We start from the raw sequence: 27,364 nt of genomic DNA, 5'->3' as shown, positions 1-27,364 counted from the left end.
CTGTCTGGAGTTCCAGCAGTTCAAAGAGTATAGGCTATGGACTAGCGAATACTTCCAAAGCACAGTACCTGCAATGTGTTGCTCCTTAATGGAACAGAGCCAGGAGGGGCGTTGGTCAGGATTACAGAACTGTCCCCCTCAGAGAGGAAGGCATCTCAGAGCTCAGCACTGGTTAACGTGACATACATGATGTCCACACATTAGACAAATTCATGAAGCACTCTCGATGATTAATGGGACTGCAGACTCCCCATGCATTAACACAATGTCGGTGAATAATTCAAATAAATCTTTAGATCATGTTTCAAAACAAGAGTGAGTTTTCCTGTGAAGTTCCACACTCCTAATTTGAATACTTCATTTTCATCGGCAGACTTGTGTTCATTTTGACTCTGCAGTTTAATAAAGGTATAACGCTTGGAAATGTTTTTCAGAAAGGAGTAGACAAGCAATGAACTAGACAACAACACTGAAATGTGCATAGTTTTGTTCATATTAGTAACGATGGGGAGCAGGGAAGGAGTGGCAATGCATGAAGCGGCTTTTAGACACCAAAGTGCAACAAAAACACACACTAACCAGAAACAAAAGGACCACAAGTGGTCAAAACATAGGCAGGCAGAGCATAAGAAGAGCCAAGGGCTAGACTGAAACACTAGGGTCACCAACCACAAACCACAAGCAGGACCACAGGCACAGAGGTAACATCCACAATGACTGACAAGGAACAGGGCAAGAGAAGGCACATATATCCTGATAACAAGGCCCACATGAGGGAATAGACAATGAACCCGATGTTAACAGAGAACAGGGGAGCGTAATTAGGAACAAGAGGGGGGGAGAAACGGTATGACCTCTGCTGGCCAAATGAAAACACTACAGGATTGACTGAGACAGACTGTGACACTATTCATATAGAAGGCTTGAGAATCTGAGACACATATGTAATATGGCTTTAAAAGTATCTAAATAATAAATGATAAACAAATCATATGACATTAATTTTAGATACACTGTATGATCATTTTGCGACTCCTCCAACAATTATAATTAAGAGCTCAAACGTTTCCATCGATGTAAACTTCCTTGACACCAACGCAACCTTCATAAATGTACATACAGCCATGTGTTGTAGAGGAAGTGAAATAATTGAAATTCTTGGTAAGGGTTTCTCGCAAACTTTGCCTTGGGCTTTTGAAAAGGTAGATCTGTCCCAGCCCAAGAGTATCTAAAGCCCAACAGTTTTGTTCAGCTAGATTAGTATTTGCTGCATGTACTTCAAACAGCGGCTTTCTAGAAGTCTGCTTGTAGTTCAGAACAGGATGTATTACACAAGCAATAGTTTCCTTGATAATTATCATTTCTCCTGAGAATCCACTAGGCTAGTAAGTATGTGTTGGCACAATAATTTGTACGGAGGCAGTAATACCTATATTCTTATACATATATAAGATATATACATAATATATATTCTTGGCTAAAAACACGCTTACTCAAATAAGCAGAGAGACAACTATAGAAGCATGGGCAATGCAAGGGCGAAGACGCTTTGTATCCTGACTATGGTTGTGATTATCGGTCTGTTTTTTACGGTCTTCAGGAGGAATGACCGCAAAGCCGCAGTTACGGCAGATTCAGAGATATGCTCCATGGTCGGCAGGTGAGAGCCTTGGTCCGTTCTCTGCCTTAATAATTCTGGAAGAATGCATTTCACATACAAATAACTGCTCCTTCAACTTGTGCGGTGTATTAAGTGTGGTTCGTACTAAAAGCACTGGATAATTGGTTTCTGATGTAATTAAGCTGTAAAGCAACCGCGACCCTTCAAAATTAAACTCTAGCATAAATATTTATGTCCGCAAAACGATTTAAAGAATCGATTGACACAACGATAAAAAGCTTTTTTCCTTAAATGTATATGTTTCGGTTTCAATGGTCGTATGTTACTAGGGAATTTTCTATTACCGGAGACCGATCATTGCTTATAGCCAAGCACAGCTACCGCGACCCGGGAGTCTTTGTACAAACGAAAAAGACGTGAGACAGATTTGGGATTTATAAAGAAAAACCTATCCTGAAAAACACATCACTTTTACGAATTTACCAGAGCAAGGGTTTGGCTTTCTAGCCTGTCATTTTGATACACAGGGTCGCAAAAATCCGTCATAATTTATCCTATTATTACCGGTCATCCTAAAGTTCATTTTAAATGATAATTAGATATAGTTAATAGCATGTAATTTTCATATTTAATCAAAATGTCAAAATGATGGATGTCCTTCATATCTTTCCGTCATTGCAGAAAATATTTGCAACGCAACAGGCAAAACCCAGCTATATGAATGAGTATTCAATCGACTAAATGAGATCGATCTGTTCTGACTTAATCTGTAATGTTACCAATTAGATGTTTTTGATAGATGTTTTTAGTGCCCAACCGCTGTATCTGATGGTAACTTTGACAGATGGTTGCTGTAATCATTTAAGTTGCAATTATTAAAAAATTATGTGTTGGGCTGGAGCAGCTCTGTGGTTATGGATTCAGAAGGTTACTGGGTCAGCAGAGTGATCCCACCATTGGGCCCATGAGCAAAACCCTTAACCCCAGTTGCTTCAGGGACTGGCTGACCCATTGGCCTCCTGAGATGCTTTTCCATCACTCTCTGGTCAAACTCCTCAAAACCCATGTCCACTGTGTTTAAGTCATGACCAGGCCATGAGATACGACACTCCTTTCTAGGCCATTTGGCATATGCCCCCAAACTTCAACATGCATGTGGCATCTATAACAGGGTATGCCCTATTATGCAGTGCTATGCCAGATATGTCAGGAGATACTGATGTAGTATGTGGAACTCAAATTTAATGAATCATAAGTTGATCCAGACCATCGAGCTACTATTTTTGTTAGTGTCATGTTGGCATCACAAGAGACTGGCACATTAATAGAATGAAATGATTTTGATTGACAAAAGTAACTTAAGTCATACCATTTCTATGGTGGCATCTACTGCTGTATGCTGTATTGTATTTGATAAATAAGCATTCCCATTTCCTTCCTAAGCACTCACACCTGTTTCTCATCTGATCCTCGCTACCCTACTATTATAGGTGTTGTTCCCTACTTCGGTCATTGTTAATTCTGTAGATGTTATTGTGTCGGTTCCCGCTTGTAAGTAATTAATCCTGGTATTTTCTGTTACTGCTTACCCAACGTTCCCCTGTGTTCAGGTCAGCCTAGATCTCTCCTGAGTTTTCCTCCCTGCTTCCTGTTTTGACCCCTCGAGCTCATTATATTTATTACCCAAAGTCCCATTCGGTTTCCCTTTGCTGCATTTGGAATGTCGCTCCTTCCCCGTCGTAAGTCATGACATACACAAATAAACAGAAAATCAATAAATTCCTCTTATCATTTTTATATTTACATCAAAACGCGGGTTGATGGTAGACCTATGAATTGTCTGCACGAGCACGGTCATTTCGCTGGTTTACCTGCAGTTCCCTGCTTTACATTGGGTGTCGTCTTTTCGCGGTTTGTTCAAAATACTGCTTGCACTGCATACGAAGTTTCCATGAATATAAGCATTGTTTCCTCATCAGATTTTATTAGAGAAATCTGGGGTTTAGTGTAAAAAAGCTTTCTTGCATACGAAACTTTAATAAACGGGGCCCCAGGGGCATCATATATATATATATAAAATATGTTCGCTTGTCATCTCTCTCGATATCTCTCCACTTTCTCTTTGGGACGTTTTTGTAGGGATGTCGGACTTTACCGCAGCGGCAAAGTGTTACCATTCAACACATTCTCTTATTTTTAACTTTATTGTCATTGCAAGTACAAGTAGCCTAATCAGACAACGAAATGCATGTTGACATATATAATCCAAAAATGCAAAATCGTATAAAAGTGCTAGAAACAGCTGTACAATATACACATGTGTGAAAACTAAATAAATAATGTATGTTTATACAAAATTTCTCTGCTTGGTTTGTTATTTACAGTACAGTCACTATTGTCAGACTAAGTAAACAGAAAGGCCTGGTTTGTATATTATATGAGAAGGCAGCTCCAAACCATAAGGCAGTGACTATTATTCGTGGGCCGGAACTGGACAGGATCTCAGGCTCATCCATGTACACACATTGACAAGATAAATTGGAATTATCAAGGGGAATTTGCATGCATCTGTCTACACCAGGTTTAATAAATCAAAGTTTTTTGCACACACACACCGTTTCTTTTCAAGCATATGAATTTTTTTCACAAGTCCTTGATTTTTTCTTGCAGAGACGTCTTGCAAGAAGGAGGTTCGGCAGTAGATGGCGCCATTGCAGCCCTTCTTTGCACCTCTGTTGTGAATCCGCACAGTGCTGGCTTTGGAGGGGGTGCCATATTCACTGTGATGGAGGAAACTGGTAAGGACGGGGCAATTGAGTGTCTGCCTTTGTGAAGACCAGTGTTATGCAGAGACTTTTGAGGGACAGGTGCTCAACTGGCCCGGGGGGGGGGGCGAGTTGGGTTGGGTGGTGGTCCTTTGTAAATTGAGCATGATCGTTGCTGCAATATTTTGGACATAAGGGGCAGCAGAGCCTCAACCCCTTCCCACATGCCTGGTGAAGACCCTACAAACTGTCTGCCACCTGAACCCAGACTCCCGTCAGTGGGGCATACAGTACCCTAGGTGGGGATGGCAGTCTGGACCAGAAGTCTCATAAAGGGGGGCATTTGGATTTTTCAAATGTTGGAGAAGGAAGAAATTGTATTGCAAAACTGACACAGATATAGACCAAACACAGTCTTTTTTACAGTGGTGCCCGCAGTTCATGAACACTGTGGCCACGAACAATTTAGTTCGCGATCAAAAATTTAGTGAAAAAAAATGAATTGGTTCGCGTACAAAATTTGACTTCCCCAGCTAGCAAGTCTCCATGTCTCTCTCTGCTCCCGCGATGCCTCGGTCCGCCCGTCGCCACACTATATTGTGTTTTTCTTTAAAGTTTTTACTATAAAAAACAGAATCGAATTTCAATGCTTTCTTATGGGAAAAATTGCCTTGGTTCGTGTACAGATTGGTTCACGACCACTTTCCTGGAACGGATTGTGTTTTGCAAACCGCAGGTATCACTTTATCACTTTAGTTAAAGTGTATTAACTACAACTTCTTTGTAGGCAACGTCAAGATCATTAATTCCAGGGAGACGGTGCCGGTACTGTTTAGACCGGACCTGTTAAAGTACTGCTCAAATCAAGAAAAAGGTAAAAAATTTCACGTAAAATTTCAACAAAATATATTTAATAAATGACTGTACATTACTGTGCAAAAGTCTGAGCTAGTCAGAGTTGAATGATGGTTTAAAAATCAGGTTGGTGTAAAATTATGATATTATGTCTGTTAAAATGTGTCAGCTGAGCCATTTCAAAACCCCGAATGTCATGCCGGTATTTACAGCCATCCAATGTATTTGTCGACCACTAGCATACCATGTTTATTTAATCAGTACCTCATGTAGTTATTTAACTAAGCAATTAAAATAATTAATTGAGCTGGTGGCGAAATTTAAAAATACATGGAACAGCTGTGGGGCCCCTGAGGGGGGGTCTGGGACCCAAAGCGATGTTCCTCTAGACGTCTAACAAAATATCAGTAACTATTTTGGAGAACAGAAGAAGTTGTTACTCTTTATTGTGTTAATATTCATATGTTCTATGGTTAAATTTTTGCTTTTTTACACTTACCACCCAAGTAAATACCTTTAAACATTTTCTTTGACTGTTTAAGTCCTTTGCACAGTACTTCATATTTCCAGGAAGCCTCTCATTTAAGTCATATTTCTCACAGAAATTACATATAAATCTGGAAGAAAAGTTTTGAACGCAGCAGGCCAATTAGATTACTTTTTTGTTGGCATGATGTCTGATGATGTTTTTATTTCTTCTCTTTTTTAATGTACTTTAGCAGTATTATCCTCTTGCCGTCTGTGGAACAACAAGCTCAGAAACATGCCTCTGTATCGCCCCCCTCAGGCAGCCGGTGGATAGGCGTTCCCGGACAGATTCGTGGGCTGGAGCAGGCTCACAATTTGTTCGGGAAGCTGCCATGGGCCAAGCTCTTTCAACCCGCCGTCAGGATGGCCCGGGAGGGGGTGCCTGTGTCCGCTGACCTTGACAGGATACTTCGCCGGAAAGTTGCTGGAGGGTCACAGTTTTGGTACAGGATCAGAACGCTGCAAAACTGTTTACCTCAGGCTTCTTAACTGACGCAATAAACTTACAATTTTGACCAATTTATACATAGAGATGAGTTACCGGTGCAAGGCAGGCTAAGTACCTTGCATTAAGATGCAAGAATAAGCTTTCTTATGTGCTGGGAACTCATAAGCACTGGGTTACAAATCTCTATCCTAATCACTGTGCTCTCCCCATCCCTGCAATATATGCTGTATTTTTACCTAAAACAGAGAGAATAAAGATAAACAGAAAGTAATTAATTCTTTTCATGTCTGCCTTGCTCAGTCAGGCCAGATGTTATAAAGATGTTGCAGGGTTGAACATAACTTTTCATGTCTAAGAAACCATGAATGTATGTGTTTATGGAGACAATTTTGCGTGTGAACGTACAGCAGAATACTTGTTTAGAGTCATCTACCAATAAAAACCAGGTCTTGTGACTAGAAAGCAGTAACACAGAATGTGCATGACACCTTTATAATGACAGGAAAGCAGATCCTGGGATTCCTGTCACATGACCTGGGCACCTTATTCGTTTATATACCATTCCAGTGACATTCTCTGCTATGGGAACAAGACAGTCTTTCGGCAAGGAGCCGTCATGAGGTTTCCAAAGCTGGCAGAAACCTTGGAGATCATAGCAAATTATGGGGCCAATGCTTTCTACACGGGCAGAATCGCACATGACTTGATCCAGGAGATAAAAGAAGCAGGTAGTTTAAATAGCAGCATTTTGCAGTCATGTTCTGCTGTATATGTAGAAACGTTGTTGTGTATATGCATGGTTTTTTTTTTTTAAATTAATGGCTTAATGAAATTGCAATATTCAAAATAAAGGATGAAGGTGCAGCGATTCATGTTGCATCGGAGTAGACTTAAGTATGCCAAATATACAAAATGATTAGATATTTTTTAGGTGGAACTTTAGCAATGGAAGATCTGAGGTCCTTTCAGGCCAAAGTAGCAGATGCATGGACCGTTCCAATAGATGATTATATCATGCACTTCCCACCACCAGCAGCAGGGGGAAGTATTCTTAGCCTCATTCTTAACATCATGAAAGGTGAGTTGTTCAATCAAGTTAAGTTTTGTACAACGTGTCACCAATAAACTGCTGTTCAGAGAAACACCTGATCCAATTCTCATATATAGTAATAAATTAAGCAGAAGTAGAATTTCAGAACATTTGGATTTCATGAAATGTGTAGACGTGTAAATTGTAATCTATCATATCTATATTCTCCAGATTCTTCATAATTGCAATGAGGATAATTACTTAAAGCTTTTTTTATTGCACACCTTTTCTTCCCCATCAGGGTACAAACTCAGCCCTTCCTCCCTTGAGGGTGACCAAAAAGCTCTAACCTACCACCGCTACATCGAGGCCCTCAAATTCGCAAACGCTCAGTGGAAGAAGACTGGTGACCTAGACTTTGATCCTACAGAAGTAAGGAACAGTCACTGTTGCGAAAGACTCTCAACACTGGGGCCTGATCTTACTGCAAATCAAGTGGCACAATATTCGCTTGTTTCACTATCCTAGCGGCGGTATAACTTTGGATGACTTCTTCATATATTGTCCTTGTCAGTAACAATTAGTTTATCCTTTTATTATTTTTCCTTTCCTTTTTTACTTATACTACATTTATTTTCAATGACAAGGGGAGATCTACCTGAATGTCTCAAAACAATAATCTTGGATTAAACTTCAATGAAGTTTTATTGATTTATCAAAGCACTGAAACACAATATTTGTGTTAACAGCAGTTCTAGCATTTCTATTAAAACATTAAGTCATCTGATGTTTATCACCCTCATCTGGAGAACAGGCATCAGATAAGGGTAGCAATTTTTTTCTCAATTTCCGAGGAACTTCCATTGATAAGTGACGAGTTTGCAGACAGAGTCGGGACCGTGATCAGCGACGCAATGGCCAAAGGTCTCCAAGACGACAACATCACCCTCACATTGGACCCTTTTGGTACCACCCATGTGTCAGTGCTGGCTCCTGATGGCACTGCAGCATCGGTCACCAGCACCACCAACCAACAGTGAGAGAGAGAGACATTCTGCTTCATTCTGCTTCATTCTGCTTCATTGTTACCCAGTTTCAGTGATACATCGTCTTCAGAAACAGAAAGAAATTCAGGTTCTTTTTTAAAGTCAATCCGCTGTGTTACCTAGGAGTATAATTTCAGTATCCTGGTGTGAGCATAGAGTTAACCCTCTGCTGAGCCACTGTGGTGTGATGCAGTCATGATTTCTTGCGTTTATGTCAGCTACCATCAAACTCTCCCCCCCCCCCCATGTAGCGTTACCTCGATTGCATATTCACGGAAAACAGGGGTGACCCTTAACAGTGAACTGGCAGGTTTCTGTTGGAAAAAGAATCGCATTCTTTCCGGTAAGATAACGCCTCAGTTCCTTTCCCAGTGAACATTTGCATCTTTGCGTCCTAAGAGTCGAACATAGGAAACACTGCTTGTATAAACATGCTACAGTGTATAAACAGTGGTACGGTCTTGTGTGAACGTGAGATAAGAGGTGGGGTTTTCTATTTCAGGGGAAGAGCCTCCATCCTTAATTGCCCCATTGATAGTCTATTCAAAGTCCCAGAAGAAGACGTTAGTTATTGGAGCATCAGGGGGCACCATGATCACCACAAGACTGGCCATGGTAAGTGTGCTGTCTGAGACACATAACTGTCACATTGGAAGCAACCTCATTGTCAAAATAATAACATAACAACAGAAACCATAGGTTCTAGTACCTCTTATGAAGTCCTGCTTCTAAACCAAATGACCACAACTCCACCACAAGAAAATTACAATTCTACTGAAAAATTTGTCTCTGCTTCAGTGGTTAATAAAACCAAGCTTAACCACTTTTTTTTTGCCCCAATTACTCACACCAGGCAATGATGAACCACCTCTGGTTTGAAAAGAACCTGAACGATTCAGTTTCATCTCCTGTGCTGATCCTGAATCAGAATGGCACAGTATTTTACGAGCAGGGGTTTGATGAGGTAAAACTTTGTTTCTTTTCTTATTGCCTTTTCAAACACATCCCCCACTTCCTGTTTGCCTTCCTTAATTATTTTAACACTATAATTTGACACACAATATGAAAAAGGAGCAGTAATTGAATACGGCAAATCTGTGGTATTCATGTTTCCCAAATGCCTGCTGAATTTCAATTCTGTATTTTGTGGAAACCACCTTAATATAAATAGATCAGGCAATTAGCAGATTAATCACCCTGATTAAGCCAGGGAAATGAGTTATGGACTTCCCACCAGGATGCACACAACCTAAAGATCTTAATTTGCACATGCCATTGACGTTAGCAACTCAGTTGCTGTTTTACTATGATGGAGCAAACACACCATTAAGTAAATTGGAATGGGCTTTGCAACACAAAGGTTGAGGTTTTTAAATCCCATTAAGGCTGCTACTGTGCTCAAGAGAGGAAATTAAGTAGTATTACTGCAGCAAAAAGGCAGATGGTAACTGCAAGTGGCTTTGAGTGAAAGTATCTGTTATGCGGCTAAATTATAAACGTAAATGTGTTGTGTGCAAATAAACTGTGCAGAATAACACGTTCAATACGGCGCAAGGGAGTGTTCCGGGAAAAGGTTATAACGTAAAACACAGCAGCAAAAGCCCTAATTAGCGCTGTGCGTAACCTCTCTCTCCAATGGTGTCATTTATGTGGATGATTCCCAGCGTGGCGCTGCAGCTGTCTGTCGGCATTTCCTCCGTCTAATCTTTATTTTATTCAGATGTCACAAGAGATTTTTCTACTGTTCCAGAATTCTGCTATTTTCGGCCACACGGCCATTGTTTTTTTTTTTTTACTTTAAAATGAAATGTGTTTTTATTTAGCAACCTTTAGTGAATCAGCCTTTCACAATTCTGTAGTCCAAACCTACTCATTGTGATTCCTGCTGATTGGTATCCCTGCTGATTGTAATCAATGCTGACGGCGGTACCTGCTCGGCTCTGCAAAGCCATGCATTCAGTGCTGGAAAAAATAGCAACTGATGAATTCCCCTGGCTGCTGTGACATGGGTAATATTCAGCGGTTGCGCTCTCTCTCTCTCTCCCTAGTCTGTTGTCAAGAAGCTGAAAATTTTTGGACACGACATGCAGGAAACGGAAAGAGTGTATAACGCAGTCAATGCCGTGTTGAAGGAGGGATCTTACATTTCTGCCGTGTCGGATGCCAGGATGGGTGGCAAAGCGGCTGGATTCTGAACTAAATGTGGCAGCTGAATGAAAGTTCACCACTATCATGCCAGTTAATATTCACTGCTTTTAAATCATCTAGTTACATTAAACATTTTGTCACAATCCATTTATGTCATGTTCCCATTTGGCCAGCAGAGGTCTCTACCGTTCCGTCTCTTCCCCTTCTTGTTCCTGATCACCCTCACCTGTTTCCTGTTGCCTGTAATACACAGTGTTTGGCTCGTAATCAACCTGTCCATCGCCAAGTCTTTATTATCCATGTATATACAGCAGTGGGTAAAAATTAAGAGGCCACTCTATATTTTTAAACAAATCTGCATTTTAAAATCCCGGTTTAATCCTGGTTTTGCTGGCAGAAGGCTATGCTGAGCAGCAGGTTGGTTCCAGGTTCGAAATTTCTAAGACAGCAGAACGCAAGAATAAGGTGAAGCAGGAGACACTGGGAATGACCAAAAACCAGCCAGGTAAAGGGCGGAAGTGATATTCTAATACCATAGATGACTGTTATAAATTATAGGATGACATCAATTGTCCTTCAGAAGGAATGGGAAACATTACGTGCATGTGTGAAGTGCACTGTTGGGACAGCTCACATCAGGCTCCTAGAAGCAGGACTAAGGTCCCATAAAGCAAGGAATAAGCCCTTCATTGATGAGAAACAGAGAACCAGACTGCAGTTTGCAAAAAAATATATACTGTATGTACTTATATTCACGGACGCGCACCCATAAATTGAGTCATGAGTGAAACAAAAAATTGTGCTGTGGTCTTTTAATTTTTTCCAGTTGTATGCACCCGGCTATGTTCTTTTCCTTTGTTGGTCATTGTTGGCACAGTATGTTAGTCTTCTGCTTGATCCTCAACGTGTTAGTGCGGCATGTTAGTCTCCTGCTTGATCTCCCACACAGTATTAGTACCGTTGCTCCTGCCTGTATTTACTCTGTCTCTCTATGTCTACTCCCAACCCTTGTTAGTTCTTGTTTCACCCTCCTGCTTTTGTTATGGTCCCTCGTGCTCCTTTGGTTACTTGTGTTAGTTGTATTTAATCTCCTAATATTTATATTTAATTTCTATAAGCTGCCCTATGGATCATCCCTCCTTCCCTACATTCTTGTGTAACACTCTTAGCTTTCATTAGCAGAAGCTAAGCTAACGCTGAAGATTTGCACTAATGTTTTTAATTGCACAGATCTGACTGTGGGTATTGCTGTTTATAAAAGCTGTAAAATAACCGGATATGTAACAGGGGCATGGGTAACCCTGGCTAATTCAGTGGCCCAGCTAGTGTTGGTGCCCCACCCTCCCAATAAAAAATAACTGCTGCTTGCCAAGAACTTGTACCCCAGGACGACAACTTTTCCCCTCCGCCGGCCATGTCGCCCTGGTAGTGCCGCTGCTCCTTGCACGTGCCCCCAGTGAAAAATGTACAGGGGCCATTGATTAGATAAAATTATCGTCACCTGTCTGTGTTATGTAATGACCGACCCCCCAGTCCCTGACAGTCAATTTTGGGGTCTCATTTGTAACCATGAACAGTTGAAAATACAGACTGAAAAAGCACGCCTAAAAATAACAAATTTAAGATATTTTTGAGGATGGATGGATGACTCTCTGTTTCCATACACAAATACCTTCACCCATAGACATTGTGTTAAAGATGTGTGGGCCTATTTTCAAATAAAATGTATTTATTTTATAAGATCGGATTTTTTATGTTTTGGATGTCATATTAAAAGCTTTGTCCCTTCTGTTCTTTCCATTGTCAACTTGCATAAAATATTATGATGCCGGTCAGCAGAGACATGATTATTTTCAAATGTGTTGGAAATAGTAAGTGTTGTAACCTGATGTAAGTGCTTGTAATGTGATGTTTTACTGTGCTGTGTGTGTGTTTCATGTTAACATTTACCCTGAGGGTGAGTGTTGTGTGAATTGTCGGCTTCTCTGTTTGTGTTTCTGCTGCTTCTCTTGGGTAGCAGGCTAGCTAGAAAGTGAAACCACAAAAAGAGTGTGTCTGTCCTCTTTAAAGTATGGCTCAGAAATCCACGGTCTGTTACAACATTAAAATAACAGCTGTGTATTATAAACTGGAAGTTATACATTCTTTCAAAATTTTTTGTAGGCCAACATTTGTGGTGCACAAATAAGTCTAAAATATTTAAAGCTATAAAGGGTTTTCTATCCCTGGTCCACCAGCAATATTTCATTATATTCAATTTTTCAATATTTTATTATTGCTGGTTCTCAAACACATAAAACCCAACATATGCTGGTATAACCATAAGCATTATGCTGGTCACACTGTGTCACGCCCAGCTCCGTACGGTCCTCGTGTGTGCCACGCCCCCCTCATTACCTTGTGTGAATCCCCGATTGTGATCACCTGTTGCCTGTTATGTTCAACCTGTCTTGTGCATTTAGTCCGTGTCTCAGTTAGTTTCCCCAGATCCGTCATTGTAGTATCCTTAGATGTCCCTACCTGTCTGTCCTTTGCTCATTAAAACCCCTGATTACTCGTCAGTTTGACTCGCTCTCCTGCTTCCCTGCTTGCCTTCTTGCGCAACGTGACACACTGGTTTTACAGTTACTATTTTTCATCTCTTAAACTTATGACATTGGTATGTTTTACTTGTTTGCTCTGAATTCTGTGGATAGTTATTTGTGCTTGTGTGTGAGTCTGATACGAGGGTGAGGTCACCTTCTAGTGGCTGAGTGCCTCCTCAAGATGGAGACGTGGTTCTTCAGGTTAACGGAAGCCCAGGGCAGCTACATCTGTATGCATTCAAACACTGAGGCCTATTCACCTGCATTCCATGTTTTTAGAATGGAAACGGCCCGATTGAGAGTACCAGCATACAAATAGTGCAGGGGCTGCATTCACACTTGGAGTATGTTAGTATAGTACACATAAGAACATAAGAACATAAGAACTATACAAACGAGAGGAGGCCATTCGGCCCATCGAGCTCGCTTGGGGAGAACTTAACTAATAGCTCAGAGTTGTTAAAATCTTATCTAGCTCTGATTTAAAGGAACCCAAGGATTCAGCTTGCACTACGTTATCAGGAAGACTATTCCATACTCTGACTACACGCTGTGTAAAGAAGTGCTTCCTTAAATCCAGTTTGAAATGTTCTCCCGCTAATTTCCACCTATGGCCACGAGTTCTTGTATTTGAACTAATGCTGAAGTAACTATTCGGTTGAACAGCATCCAAACCTGTTAGAATCTTATAGACCTGGATCATGTCCCCCCTCAGTCTCCTTTGCTTGAGGCTGAACAGATTTAGCTCAAATAACCTTTCCTCGTATGACATTCCTCTAAGACCAGGAATCATTCTTGTGGCCCTACGCTGCACCTTTTCTAAGGCCGCTATGTCCTTTTTAAGATATGGTGACCAAACCTGTACACAATATTCTAGGTGAGGTCTCACCAAGGAATTGTATAATCTTAGCATTACCTCCCTTGACTTAAACTCCACACACCTGGAGATGTACCCCAACATCCTATTGGCCTTTTTTATTGCTTCCCCACACTGGCGAGAATGAGACATGGAAGCATCAACATACACACCAAGGTCTTTCTCATAATCAGCTACCTTTATTTCAGTAGGTCCCATAAAATACCTGTACTTTATATTTCTGCTCCCTACATGGAGTACCTTACATTTGTCTATGTTAAATTTCATCTGCCAGGTGTCAGCCCAGTCACTAATTAAATTAAGATCCCGCTGTAGCTGCTGAGCCGCTAGTTCAGTATCTGCTACACCACCCACCTTGGTGTCATCTGCAAATTTCACCAGTTTACTGTATATATTGGTGTCTATATCATTTATGTAAATTAGGAACAAAAGTGGTCCTAAAATTGAACCCTGCGGTACCCCACTATGAACGCAGGCCCACTGTGACATCGAGCCTCTTATAACTACTCGCTGCTTCCTATCCATTAACCAGTTATCAATCCAAGTCGCTACAGTTCCTAAAATACCTGTCGCTTTGAGTTTAAGTGAGAGCCTCTTGTGGGGAACAACATCAAAAGCCTTTTGGAAATCTAAATAGATGACATCATAGGCCTTCTTATCATCAACTTCCTGAGTAGCTTCCTCAAAAAACTCCAACAGATTTGTTAAACAGGATCTACCTCTCCTAAATCCATGCTGGCTATCCCTCAAAATGTTATTTGAGTCCAGGTAATCTACCATTTTCTCTTTGATTATAGCCTCCATAACTTTACCAGTTATACAAGTTAGACTGATTGGCCTATAGTTTGACAAATTACTTCTATCCCCTTTTTTGAAAATGGGCGTTATGTTGGCATGCTTCCAATCAGAAGGTACCACACCTTCAGATAAGGATTTTTGAAACAGTAATGTTAAGGGTCGGCAAATAATATCCCTCATCTCTTTTAACACTATAGGTAAGATGCCATCAGGGCCCTGTGATTTATTTATTTTGAGCTTAGCTAGGCTTTGCAAAACATCAGCTTCAGTTATATATATATTAGTTATAGACGATGTTGAATTAGTAATAAGAACTGGTAAGTTACTAGTGTCCTCGACAGTGAATACCCGTGCAAAACTATCATTGAACTCATTTACTATGTCAATGTCGTTTTCAATTATAAGACCCTTACTATCCTGCAGATTAGTAATTTCAGCTTTTAGAGCTCTTTTAGAGTTAAAATACTGGAAGAAACTTTTAACGTCATCCTTAGCCTCCAATGCGATCTTCCTTTCGACATTCCTTTTAGCTCGTCTAATGTCATTTTTTAATTCAGCCTGTAGATTTAGATACTCTTGCTTTATTATGTCATCATCAGTTATTTTCCATCTCTGGAACAAAGCCCTTTTCCTCCTTACTTTATACTTTATACATACATACAGTATGTATGTAGTACGCAAATTTTGTTCTAGTTCATATTGAACAGTTGGCCCTGATCTTATTGATCTGTGATGCATCCATCTCTTTATTCCATCTTGACCCCAAGAACAGATGTAGTTTTCCTTTGACCTAAGAGTTAAAGAGCTACTGAGAATGGATGAAATTGAATGCTGTCACACTCATGCAGTTAGTATGATTAAAGCAATATCACTTTCGTTTTTGAGAATCTCGTAAAACGACATTTTTTTCCCCAGGGATAGGCATAGTCGCATCGCGACAGGCATCTTATTTTCCTCAGTCTGCAGTGTCGAAAGCATGGCGTCCCGAGAGCGGGTGGTCATCGGCGTGGTGGTGGCCGTCTTGATCATCATTGTGTGCATCGTTGTCGCAAGGCATGCATCTAAGCATCAATGCTTCGGAAACGCGGCAGTGGCTTCAGACTCTCTGACGTGCTCTGAGATCGGCAGGTAAGTTAACGCATTGCTCCAATACTGCTGTGCAGTGCAAAGAAAGTTAATCCCAAATGTTACCATTTTAAATATGATTTATAAGTAGCTGGCCTGCAGAATTCGTGGTAGACTGATGTGTGTCTTAGGTAGGGCTGGACTGGGATTAAAATCAGCCGGGGACTTTGGGGCTTCCCACAGCTGAGGGGGGGGGGGGTTCCCCATGATTGATTATGCCGACTGTGGTGGAATGCCTGACGATGCATTTTGCTGAGTGACGGGGGGTTCATGTGATAACTTTTGCCAAGTGATCAATTTTGCTGACTGGGGGGTCCTCTATGATTATTTTTTCTGGTCCACACGTCGGCTCCCCGGGAAAATGCCTGGTAGGCCAGATGGTCAGTCTAGCCCTGCTGTCAGGAACATGTTTATCCAGCTTAACTAGTTGATAAACATTCTGGAGTCTATGGTTGAATTTATCCAGCTCTTCTACATAGAATTTTTTTTTGTCATAGTTATCATCAATGACCTTTATTTTCAGACTAAAACGAGACGATAACTAAATAAAAATGATTTTGCGAGGCCTAAGACTATGACGAAGTATATTGACAATTTCGTCAACGAATAAAAACAAGCCGAAAACGTTTGCCAGAGACAAGATACAATCAGAACTAATGTAGTTCGCGTAAGGCAGGAGTAGTCAACAAAAATTTAAAGAGGTCCAGTTAAAGAGAATTTCTTGAAGCAAAGGTTCGGAAAATCATAATGTCTAACTATAAATGTAATAATGTAATAAATAAATTCAAAGCTATCACATTAATCGCTATTAGAGTAGGATATGGTCTTATTACTTCGAAAACGTATAAAACGTGACGTGTTTTTCTCATAACCATTTTATATTTGTCGGAGTAACAACGCAAACAGAATGACGAGCTATTTCAGGCGAAAACAGCGCATTTTACTTTTCATTTCAAATAAAATGCGGGGTTGTCAACTTCTGCCAACAGGCTGGAGTGAGATTTTCAATTTGAGATGTCTGCACACATATGTAACAGTTCTTACCTGGTAAATAGTCGGCTGCAAATAGTATGCTTTACACTTATGACATAGCTAATTTTAGGTTTATAATGGAATAATGTAGATTTGCCGTAAGATTTCCTGCGTGAGTCTGAAAGCGTGAGTTTCATTCCAGATTTGGCAACCCTGAAAACGTACATTTTTTGTTTCACCTGAGTTGATTTATATAATAAATAATATTACTTTATAAGTGGAAACTTCAACGAACGTGAAATCACCAATAAACTACGTCTACAAATATTTATTTTTATATTTCTATTTTAATATTCAGAGAGAGCAGGCCTGGTGGCATTATAACCTATGCAGTTTGAAGTGATTTTATTTTTGCACTAATGGCACTACTGATTTTACAGTACTCAGTTTCCGGGTAAATAAGCATATGTTTGTGTTTCAAATAAGAGTGAAATCTGTGTCTTTGTGTACTGCATAGTCAGACCTTAACATCATTCCTTAACATTGATTTCATTTCATCTTGGTGAACATAACGACTTTCAGAAATCGAAGGGAAACTCTAAACATTACACTTTGCACTTTTAATTTTAGTCGACTAAATCAACTGCAGTTTTAGTCGACTGTAATCTTATGATATTAAGTCAACTACAGCTAGACTAAAACTAAAATAATTTAGATGACTAAATTATGACTAAAACTAAATGAAAATTTGCTGCCAAAATTAACACTGGTTCACAGAGCTATTGCTGCATCCACACTGACTTGTCCCAGGCAGCATATTTTCCTAGTTTTGGCACAAATTATCTGTGCACATCGAGAAGGTGTGGAAGGTTTTCGAGTTCAAGAAGAATACATCTCTATAACCAAAGCACTTTACTTCACTCTCCTGCCTTGGCGCAGGGACATCCTGAAGCAAGGAGGCTCGGCAGTAGATGGCGCCATCGCTGCACTGCTCTGCATTTATCTGGTGAACCCACACAGTGCAGGCTTGGGCGGAGGGGCTGTATTCACCGTCATGGAGAAGACAGGTATGACCATCCATGACCCTCCCAGACCAGGCTGATTCACTCACAGCCAGATTGACCCCTGTGTTCATCGGTTTGCTGTATGTTGCATAAATTATCAGTTGGTACTCCTCACCTTTACTGCTGTACCAAGGAATGCAGCTGGAATGTGCCTGGAACGGTTTGAGTGAAATGCAGCCAGCCCTTCATTCCACTGTACAAGGTGCATATGTGGGAGATTTGAGAACTGATACCAGTCATGTCTTATATTCTTTCCTGATGGGAAGCCACTCCCTTCATCACTTCAGCCACTCTTTTGACTTGTTGCTGAGTGAGAGCCATAGCATGTATCAAGTCCTTCAGTACAACATTGTTAAATTATAAGTGCGACAGCTTTGGCTCCAGCCCCAAAATGGAACCAGGGTTTGAGTTCTTATCCCATAATGGATCTTAAAGAGCAACGTATCCCAGTCTGGTCCTCGGGGACCCAAAGACAGTCCACACATCTAATGGCTCTCCTTGCTTTTTACAAGTAATGGCAGAAATGCAGCTTTCAAATCCCCTTCGAATTGCTGGGGAAATGTGCCGTCTGGTTTAACCCAGTGGGATATAAGAAAGTCCACTGACAGCTTACAGTGCCTAACTTACTATTTATAAAATGATGTTTGAGGGTTATAGGGTGTTGAGCGGAAGAGCTGTTACAGACAGGAGAAATGGCTGACCTCCCCCAGACCTCCACCAGACCTCCCCCAGACCTCCACCAGACCTTCCCCAGACCTCCACCAGACCTCCCCCAGACCTCCACCAGCTGCCGAAAGACTGAAGTCTAAAAGAAGACACTGTGCTTCTCAATTTCCCAAGTTTATAGGGTCAACTGGAAGCCTCACTGTCTTCAGTAGAATGATCCAAATGATAGTTCCCTAGCTACACGGCCACTGCTGAGTGCTGCTCTCAGGTGTGCATTTATAAATCATTTCTTCTTTCCTCTTTTTCAGGCAAGGTCAAGATCGTTAATTCTAGGGAGACGGTACCTGCAGAGTTAAAACCTGATCTGATGAAGGATTGCTCAAAGGGCTCACAAGGTACACAAAAAGACAAGAACAAAAATACTTGTAAATAAATAATTCCTATTTATTTGTTTGTTTGTTTATCTGTCCATTTATATCTCTATTTCTTTGTTTATTTAAAAGCATATCACGTTTCAATTGCTTATACTTAAATTATAAATAATTGGTGCAAATAAAAAACACTGAATCTGATATATTAATTCCAAGGACTGAAATTAATCTTCAAGCATGATATATTTTTGTGACCTATGAGGCTCTCTGTCGCCCCCATTAGGCAGTCAGTGGATAGGCGTGCCGGGGGAGATCCGTGCCTTTGAACAGGCTCACAATCTGTATGGGAAGCTGCCATGGGCTAAGCTGTTTGAGCCTGCCATCAGACTGGCCCGAGACGGGGTCCCTGTGTCCCCCTACCTTGCAAAACTCCTCCAGAGGGACGATATTAAACAGCGAGTGGAAGGATCCCACCTATGGTACAGCATGAATATCCCATGTGGACATTTTCATTGGTTCATGTTGTTTCCTTAGAAATAGGGAGCACCTTTATATTCTGTTGTTTGAAGGTTTATGATGGTCTGAGAACTTCCTGTGTGCCAGAGCATCTAGCAAAAATAGGAATATACAGACACCCACCAATAAAAACACAGGCTTTTCCTAGTCTGTGGTCATGAGACTGACTGTTCATCATCTTTACTATGTGATTAGAAAGTAGTTATATAGGTCATTGACTCTTATGGCCCATTTCCTTTATAATGACAGGAAACCAGACCCTGGGATTCCTGTCAAAAGACCTGGGCATCTTATTCATTTATTTACCATTACAGTGACATTCTCTGCTATGGGAACAAGACAGTCTTTCGGCAAGGAGCCGTCATGAGGTTTCCAAAGCTGGCAGAAACCTTTGAGAACATAGCAAATTATGGGGCCAATGCTTTCTACACGGGCAGAATCGCGCGTGACTTGATCCAGGAGATAAAAGAAGCAGGTAGTTTAAATAGCAGCATTTTGAAGTCCTACTGGATACACATAAGCATTGTCCTGTGTGTGTGTATTTTTAAGATAACGACTTGTAATTTGGAACTCCAATTTGTAAAATAACAGGATGAAAGGATGGAGAATCATTTTCAGCAAATTAAAACATTAAATATACCAAGCACTCTTTGTAAAAGGATATTTTTAATCACTGGTCCTTTAGGGGGAACATTAACAATGGAAGATCTGAGGTCCTTTCAGGCAAAAGTGACTGATGCATGGACAGTTCCAATAGACGACTATGTCATGCACTTCCCACCACCGCCAACAGGGGGGGCTATTCTTGCCTTTCTCCTGAACATCATGAAAGGTGAGTTGTCTTTTTCATGGTTACATAATAATTTTTAAACTATATACATTTAGGTTATACAATTACATTCTTGTGTACAGATATTGCCATTATACATATTTAATATACTCACACATATTTTTACTATAATGATCGTTTAATTTTGTTTTTCATTCTTTCTTCCCCTTCAGGGTACAAACTCAGCCCTTCTTCCCTTGAGGGTGACCAGAAAGCACTAACCTATCACCGCTACATCGAAGCCCTCAAATTCGCAAATGCTCAACGGAAGAAGACTGGTGACCCTGACTTCAATCCTGGAGATGTAAGGAGTGGTTTTCACTAACCAAGCCCTACAACAGGCTCCTAGCTGGCACTGGCATCAAGGGACAGTGATGTCCGCTCACTTTATAGACATGTCCACATGCTGTCCAGCAAAAGGCTGTTCACATCCCAACCAGTTTAATCACACGATGAAGGACATGGACCCTCATTCTTAATTCCTTTCCCAGGGAGCTGCTCATTTGATTGAAGAGGCGTTTGCAGATCGAGTGAGGGCCATGATCAGTGACAGCAGAACCTACAACCCCAACTACTACAATGTCACCCCTTCCTTGGACCGCTTCGGTACCACCCATGTGTCAGTTTTGGCTGCCGATGGCTCTGCGGTATCAGTCACCAGCACCATCAATGACAAGTGAGTTTGACACTCCTACGTTTAGTGCCATGTGATAATTTTGGCTCCTCTCTGTAGCCTGCTACAGGCATCCAGTTTATGGCTGAAAAGCTTACCTGGTAAATGGCTGAATTTTGTGATTCGGTTTTGCATGCTCTGTACAGAATTTCAGACAAGGCTGTGCTGAATTGCTATCCTGTTCCACCGTTTGGGACTCCCTATTACATCACAATTGTGAAAGTGGATTGGTTCTGCTTGAGGCCCACCATCTCTGAAGGGGGGACAGCTGCGGAAAATGTCCCGAGTTGGGACCCAGTTGAAGTAATTTTGTCTTGGGCACGGGAATAATGCGAGGCAGGCCTGTTTAGCTTAATCCCATCAGTTCAGTTGGTGGCCACACTGTATGCATAAAGAAACCTGGCTGACTCTATAATCTGGTTATACAGACACTCCTCACTTAACGACCCATCAGTTAACAGCCGCCCGGATTTACGGCCAGCTCTCTGACCAGCCAGTATTGCATGCTGTATGACAATTTTGGCTGTGGGAACAGCAGCGTGATGTCTCAGCGTCAAGCAGTCATCTCACATCACTCTTTCTCAGTCTCAGTCTCAGTCTCGTTCCCGCAGTCGGTCAGTATTCACTACACTAACGTTCGCAGTCCCCAAGACTACATATTCGTCTACAAATCTGTACTTTATTTTGCACCCCATAGTGCGAAAATAAATAAAGATGATTATGTGCTACCTGTAAACATTTATAAATACATAAAAAATGTTAGAAATGGTGTAAAGGTGACATTAAAACAATATCTAAAGATGGTTGACACAAACCCACTATCAGCACAGTATGCTTGAGACATCAGTAAGGGGTGTCTCCCTGCTTATCGACCAACTCACTTTACAACTTAGTCGTAGGAATGGAACTCGGTCGTTAAGTGAGGAGTGTCTGTATTATAATCGTCTTGTGTTCTGTGCCTCTTTGTTTCATCCCCCACTTGTTCTGTCAGGTCTTTGGTCACCATGAATAAATCTTTGCTTTAAATGTGCTGAGGGAGTCACACGCAGTAACCCTTATACTTCTGCTCGGATCAAAAGAACCAATTAATATGACCTCCAATGACTTTCGACAGTCCGGTATGAACCTTTCTGAGTAGATTAGCTGGGCTTAAGGTGTATCTTTACAGGGTCATCTTTTCCACACAGGTTCGGCTCTGGTGTGTACTCATACAGAACAGGGGTGATCCTCAACAACGAAATCGCTGATTTCTGTGGGATCAAGGACAACCTGAACACCAGTAGGATCGGACATATGCAGATTACGTTGACACAGTTTGCAGATCCTCTTTATACCATAGCAAAGTACATCAACAGAGTCAAATACGGCCATGTAAATACTGTAGCAAACATAGGATTTATATCAGTAACACAGTGCTGGAGTGTGTAAACGCGGGTATGGTCATGGTGTGAGATACCAGGTGGTGATGTCATTCTCAGGAGAACAGCCTCCTTCCTCAATGGCCCCGTCGATACTCTACTCAAAGGCTAAGAGTAGGACAATGGTTATTGGAGCATCAGGAGGCACCATGATCACCACGGGAATAGCCATGGTAAGGGCTGGGAACCCTTGGGTACATTGTACCCCATTGTCATGTAGCCTTTGGGGTTCTGTCACCGGAACCCCCAGTTACCCAGCTCAGGGTGTTACCTTTTTACCCACCCAGGCCCTGATGAACCACCTGTGGTTTGGGATGGACCTCAAAGATGCCATCGCTGCTCCTGTGCTGTTTGTGAGACAGAACACTACAGAAGAATATGAGCAGGGTTTTGATGAGGTAATGCAGGCTTCCTTATGTCTCCAATGGGGATTTTGTTTTTTTTGTGTGACAATGCAGCAAACAACCAACAAAAAAACAGCAGATAAGTTATTACAATTTTTGCTTAACTCTCCCATTTTTACAGAATGCACTGCATGACAAAATGTCGCTGTACTTCAGCAAAGTTACACATTTTCACAGAAGTAAATGAAGCACTTTAGACTTGAGTTTGCGACACCAGGAAATGTTCATCTTCCTGTTTGTGCCCTGCTTGTTCTTTCTCCTTAAGACCGTCCTGCAGGAGCTGAAAACCTTCGGACACCATAGCCAAGAGCTGGCGACAGTCCGCAATGTGGTCAATGCTGTGGTTATGGAAGGCACCTGCATAGTAGCCCAGTCGGATGCCAGAAGGATGGCGGAAGCTGCGGGCTACTGACCCAGCCAGGAACGTGACTTTATATGCCTGATGAATTGTAACTTCAGTTTGGTTAACAGGTTTCCAAGCGCCTTAGGTCGTACTGACTGCTTGAAGAAGTTGTACGCTCATGGGAGTTTCTCATACACAGAAATGTTCTGAGGGCAGAAAGAAATATGATTGGTTCTGAGAGATAATCAATCAGATTGTACAGGAGGTGAGTCCAAGCAAACTAGTGGAGGTGGGACAAATCAATGTATTGGTCTTGCCTCCTCAAGTTGCTTGGACCCTCTTCCTCTACAATTTGATTGGTTATCTCTCTGAGCCAATCACTTTCCCTTCTGCCCTCAGAACATTTTGTGTAAGTAAAACTCCCATGAGCAAAATGTACTTAATCACCACATGATAAAATTTAAGAATATTTGCGATGCTTTCATTTTAGTTGGGAAATTTGGTTACGATCTTAAATTTGGTTGCACAGTTACAAAGCTGACTAGTGCGCTGTAAAAAAATGTATGACCATATTTTTTATTATAATTGTGTATTTTAACGTATTTCCATATATAGCATCACCATTTAATGAGTACATCTCATTACTGCACCTTTGCATAAGCAGTTTGTAGACAAAATATTAGGTAATGGCTGCACCCAATACCTGTAACACATAAAGTAAGCAAGATGGGGGGTTTTTGCCACCACCCCCCAGTGCCAAAATCAAATTCTACCTACGTATAAAAATACATAATATAGATATATAAACATGCATTATATAACAGTTCACGTTGTATTTTGACTGTTGTTCTGTTGAAGTGATGTCATTTTTTTATGCGAGATCCTCCCGAAAAAGGGACTGGGGTATAATTTCTGTGTTATAAATTAATTGAATTACAGGCATAAAGGTTTAGCAGTTGGTAAAGCTATCGGCACAAATACATTTGCTGTGTTGGTTGTCCCACTACATGTTTGCTGTTTCTTACCAGATGTCATTTATGGAAACCCACAATACCTGCGTAGGCTACGTATACCTATTTATATTTATACCTACGTATACCTATTTATATTTAAAGCTATTTATACACGGAAATGACTTTATTGGACCTACTGAAGTGCATAACACGCATCAGCAACGCATTCCTGCCAGCGTACGTCAGTAACTACAGCTACCGAAATGTATGACGGTCCTCCCACCCAACAAAGTACGTAAATGCCATATAAGGATGTTCCTTTGGGAGAAGAAATACGTTTGCACTCTTTTAGGTTTTTTTAGGTGGGGGTTGAACATAGAATCTGAAAATCCTAACCATGACGAATACCAAGAATAAAAAAATGTATGTAGCAGAAACTAAACGATCTTGGTTTTATAAAAGAGAAATTCTTTGGTACTACCGAGAGACGTAATTGATTCAATTAACGCTGCAAGAGTGTGAGGAGGAGAATTCATGCTTTCTGCAAATCATTAGTTTCCTATAATATCCTGGTGCAATTTTACGGCAGTAAGTAGTTTAGACGAAGAAAATGAACGACTTTACATTTGCATTTAAATCATGAAAGACGAAAGTGCTAATTTTATTACTTCTGGTAGCGGGTGTTGGCTAGATAAGGAATAGCCAATTGCTGAATGTCAGTCCTTCTGATATTTATATCTCTTTTATTGCGAAGCAAAGGGGTTTGATCAGCAGGTTGTGCCACGGCGGCCCTTCCGTGCGTGTCTCCGCAGTGCAGTTTTTCCGCATAAACTGTGACGTTTTTTTAAACCATTTTTTTCTGGAATATAAAAGTTGCTTGTTTCTGGATATAACTTGACTTTGGCAGTATTTCAGTTATTTTTCTGCTGTGCAGACAGACTCTGTTGCATACCTCCATGCATACCCACCCCGCAAATCCTCCACAGATGAGGTCTGGTAGCTATATGTAACAGGACCCCAATGCAGTAGAATGCAGGGGTGCTAGTGCTTAGGGACAGAAACCCATATGTCCTTAATACAGAATGTGGGCAAAAAGACCAACTTGTGAAATGACTAATTAAGATGGTTTTGGTATCTTGGCCCACCCCACCCCAACAGAATAAATGAAGCTGTAGAGATTTTGCAGACCATCATTGATAACACACTCAGTCTTTCACTGGACATGCACACCTGAATAATTAATATATTTTCATCCTTTTATAGGCATGACCAAGACCATAAACTCCAGGAAGACCATCCAGGGGAACTTAATGCCAGACCATTGCATGCCAGAAACACTGAGCACTTGACAGATTGATACATATCTCTCCTGCCCTTGGTTGTATGGGTAGACTGTGCATGTCTATGGCGTGTTTGCATGAGCTCCAGCCCACTCTACAAAAACATGCATTTAAACTGTATCGGTGTCTCAAAATTAATTTTCTTTGCATATAATGCTTGACACACTGCCATTCCTAGCCCTTAAAGTAGAGGTACACTTAGCAAAGGTATAGATTAATCCTTGAACAAAAAGACCAAGAACAGAGTGTACTGTCCTGATCTATTACTAATTTCTCATCTGTTCTACAGTTTTATTGATCTGTGTGTTAGAGATGCGAGTTTTGTTTCCTATTCAGGGGAAAGGCCTCCATCTTTAATGGCCTCATCTACACTCAATTTGCTGTTGAACTTACCACAAAATGTCTGTACCTGAAATCACTTTCATAAAAATCTCATAGAAACATACTGTCCCCAGTGTCTGGATTAATACAGAGTACTGTGACATTTGGCATCAATCGTCAGTGAGAGAAGATTGTATTGAATGTATTTGCATCTTGGTGATATGCAGAGAAGCACTTAATAAGGGATTTTTAAAATAGCATGAATATACATGTATCAGACTTCTGTGTCATTAATCCATGGGCTTTAATATATGGCAGCACTGGATTTTCTGCGGGAGAGGGTGTCAGATGATTCAAGCTTATTTCGGAAGGCTGTGTTAATGCATGTAAATCCTACGTAATGCACGTTGCTAATTTTACTTAAACTTAAGTAAATAAACCAGAAGTTAGACGATTGGAGTTGTTTCCTTAAGCATGAAATTTCATTATCAATAGAATAAAATGTGAGGATGAAAGAAAACAAAATAAAAATGTTACTGTTAAAACAAAGAACACACCACTTCCAGTGTGTTTCTACAATTCTTTATTAATTAAACTAAACTTTTTACTACTTATGTTCTACCATACTGATCCGTGTCGTTAAATGAAAGATATTTTGCTGAATTTCGTAACAACTTAATCGCCTTAACAACAGTCTCATCACCTCTGTGTGGAGACACGGTTCTATGTTTTTTTTTGGTACAGCCACAAGTTTCGCGCATTTAGAAACGACCAAACGACAGCCGCTGAGTCACACGCCCCCTGCAGAATAGCCGAGCGCACATTAGGAACACGGTGTATCTGTCAAACAGGAGCCCCGCAAGTTTCAAGGAGGCAGTCGTGCGGCGAGCATCCGAATCGTGAGCATAGACTGTAAGGGTAGATTCATAATTGCGCCTGATTTGTATAGACATGGAAGACTTAAAAATACTAAATATATTAGGGGTGTAACCATGGATATTAAGTGGACCACAAACCACGGTATAACGCCGTATGTTGAATGAAATCTTCACTAAGACGTGGTTATACCGCGAAGCGGCCAATAGTGGCTCGAGCTATGCATATACCGTCATGCTTTGCGCCACACTGTCACTGTAAATAATCAGCAAATTAATGTGTATAATTGTGCGTTTGTGTTATAAGTAGGCCGCGTTGTTGTGTTGTAAGTGTAAGTGTTGTAAACAAATGTAGTGATTTTACTGAAGTGTGTTTGGTGCCTAGTGATTACCCTGAATGTGTTTATTGTATAAATTGTTGACTTTCCTTGTCTGTGCAGTGTGTGGTTTATAAAGAGGGGGCTTCATTAGGCTTAGGAGTTGTCCTTTTTTATATTAAAGAGATCCATGATCTGCACAAATCCTGTGACATTGGTATCAAAAGTGGGATCTTAGGGTGAAATTTAGTTAGAAATTGATGATTTGATCTGGTAACTTTAGCACTACAGAGTACAGACCACTTAGTAGAGGGAGGAAGCAGCAGCAGAAGACCCCAGGAATCTAGCATTGTGCTTTGTGAGTGGTGGGGCAAAGACAGCCGTGAAGCCCTACCATGCCTAAGTATGTCTCATTGGATGAAACGTAAAATGGAGGTCCTGACTCTCTGATGTCATAAAAGATCTCTGGGCATCTT

At 40.9% G+C, this 27,364-nt stretch overlaps 1 protein-coding gene across 1 annotated transcript; it reads left to right on the top strand.

Moving 5' to 3' along the window:
• The first annotated feature begins 1,403 nt into the window (after nucleotides 1–1,403).
• On the top strand, nucleotides 1,404–25,818 carry LOC111842202 (uncharacterized). The gene is made up of 25 exons (XM_072713868.1): nucleotides 1,404–1,660; nucleotides 4,292–4,419; nucleotides 5,174–5,260; nucleotides 6,029–6,212; nucleotides 6,785–6,945; nucleotides 7,149–7,295; nucleotides 7,549–7,679; nucleotides 8,102–8,283; nucleotides 8,545–8,636; nucleotides 8,796–8,908; nucleotides 9,147–9,257; nucleotides 10,342–10,481; nucleotides 15,617–15,829; nucleotides 17,738–17,865; nucleotides 18,837–18,923; nucleotides 19,183–19,378; nucleotides 19,730–19,890; nucleotides 20,101–20,247; nucleotides 20,418–20,548; nucleotides 20,736–20,920; nucleotides 22,105–22,196; nucleotides 22,396–22,508; nucleotides 22,623–22,733; nucleotides 23,005–24,458; nucleotides 25,299–25,818. Exons 1-24 carry the CDS (start codon nucleotides 1,524–1,526, stop codon nucleotides 23,149–23,151), a joined length of 3,324 nt encoding a protein of 1,107 aa, XP_072569969.1. The 5' UTR covers nucleotides 1,404–1,523; the 3' UTR covers nucleotides 23,152–24,458; nucleotides 25,299–25,818.
• Nucleotides 25,819–27,364: the final 1,546 nt, after the last annotated feature.

This window comes from Paramormyrops kingsleyae, chromosome 7 (genome assembly GCF_048594095.1).
Source record: "Paramormyrops kingsleyae isolate MSU_618 chromosome 7, PKINGS_0.4, whole genome shotgun sequence".
NCBI classification, from domain to species: Eukaryota; Metazoa; Chordata; class Actinopteri; order Osteoglossiformes; family Mormyridae; genus Paramormyrops; species Paramormyrops kingsleyae.
This window is presented reverse-complemented; position numbering and strand designations above follow the sequence as displayed.

Coding starts and splice junctions, on each gene's coding strand:
- LOC111842202 (XM_072713868.1), top strand. CDS start 1,524: ATGGGCAATGCAAGGGCGAAGACGCTTTGTATCCTGACTATGGTTGTG. Junction 10,482..15,616: donor ATGGGTGGCAAAGCGGCTGG/ATTCTGAACTAA, acceptor TTTTTTCCCCAG/GGATAGGCATAGTCGCATCG. Junction 22,197..22,395: donor CAAGGACAACCTGAACACCA/GTAGGATCGGAC, acceptor TGTCATTCTCAG/GAGAACAGCCTCCTTCCTCA.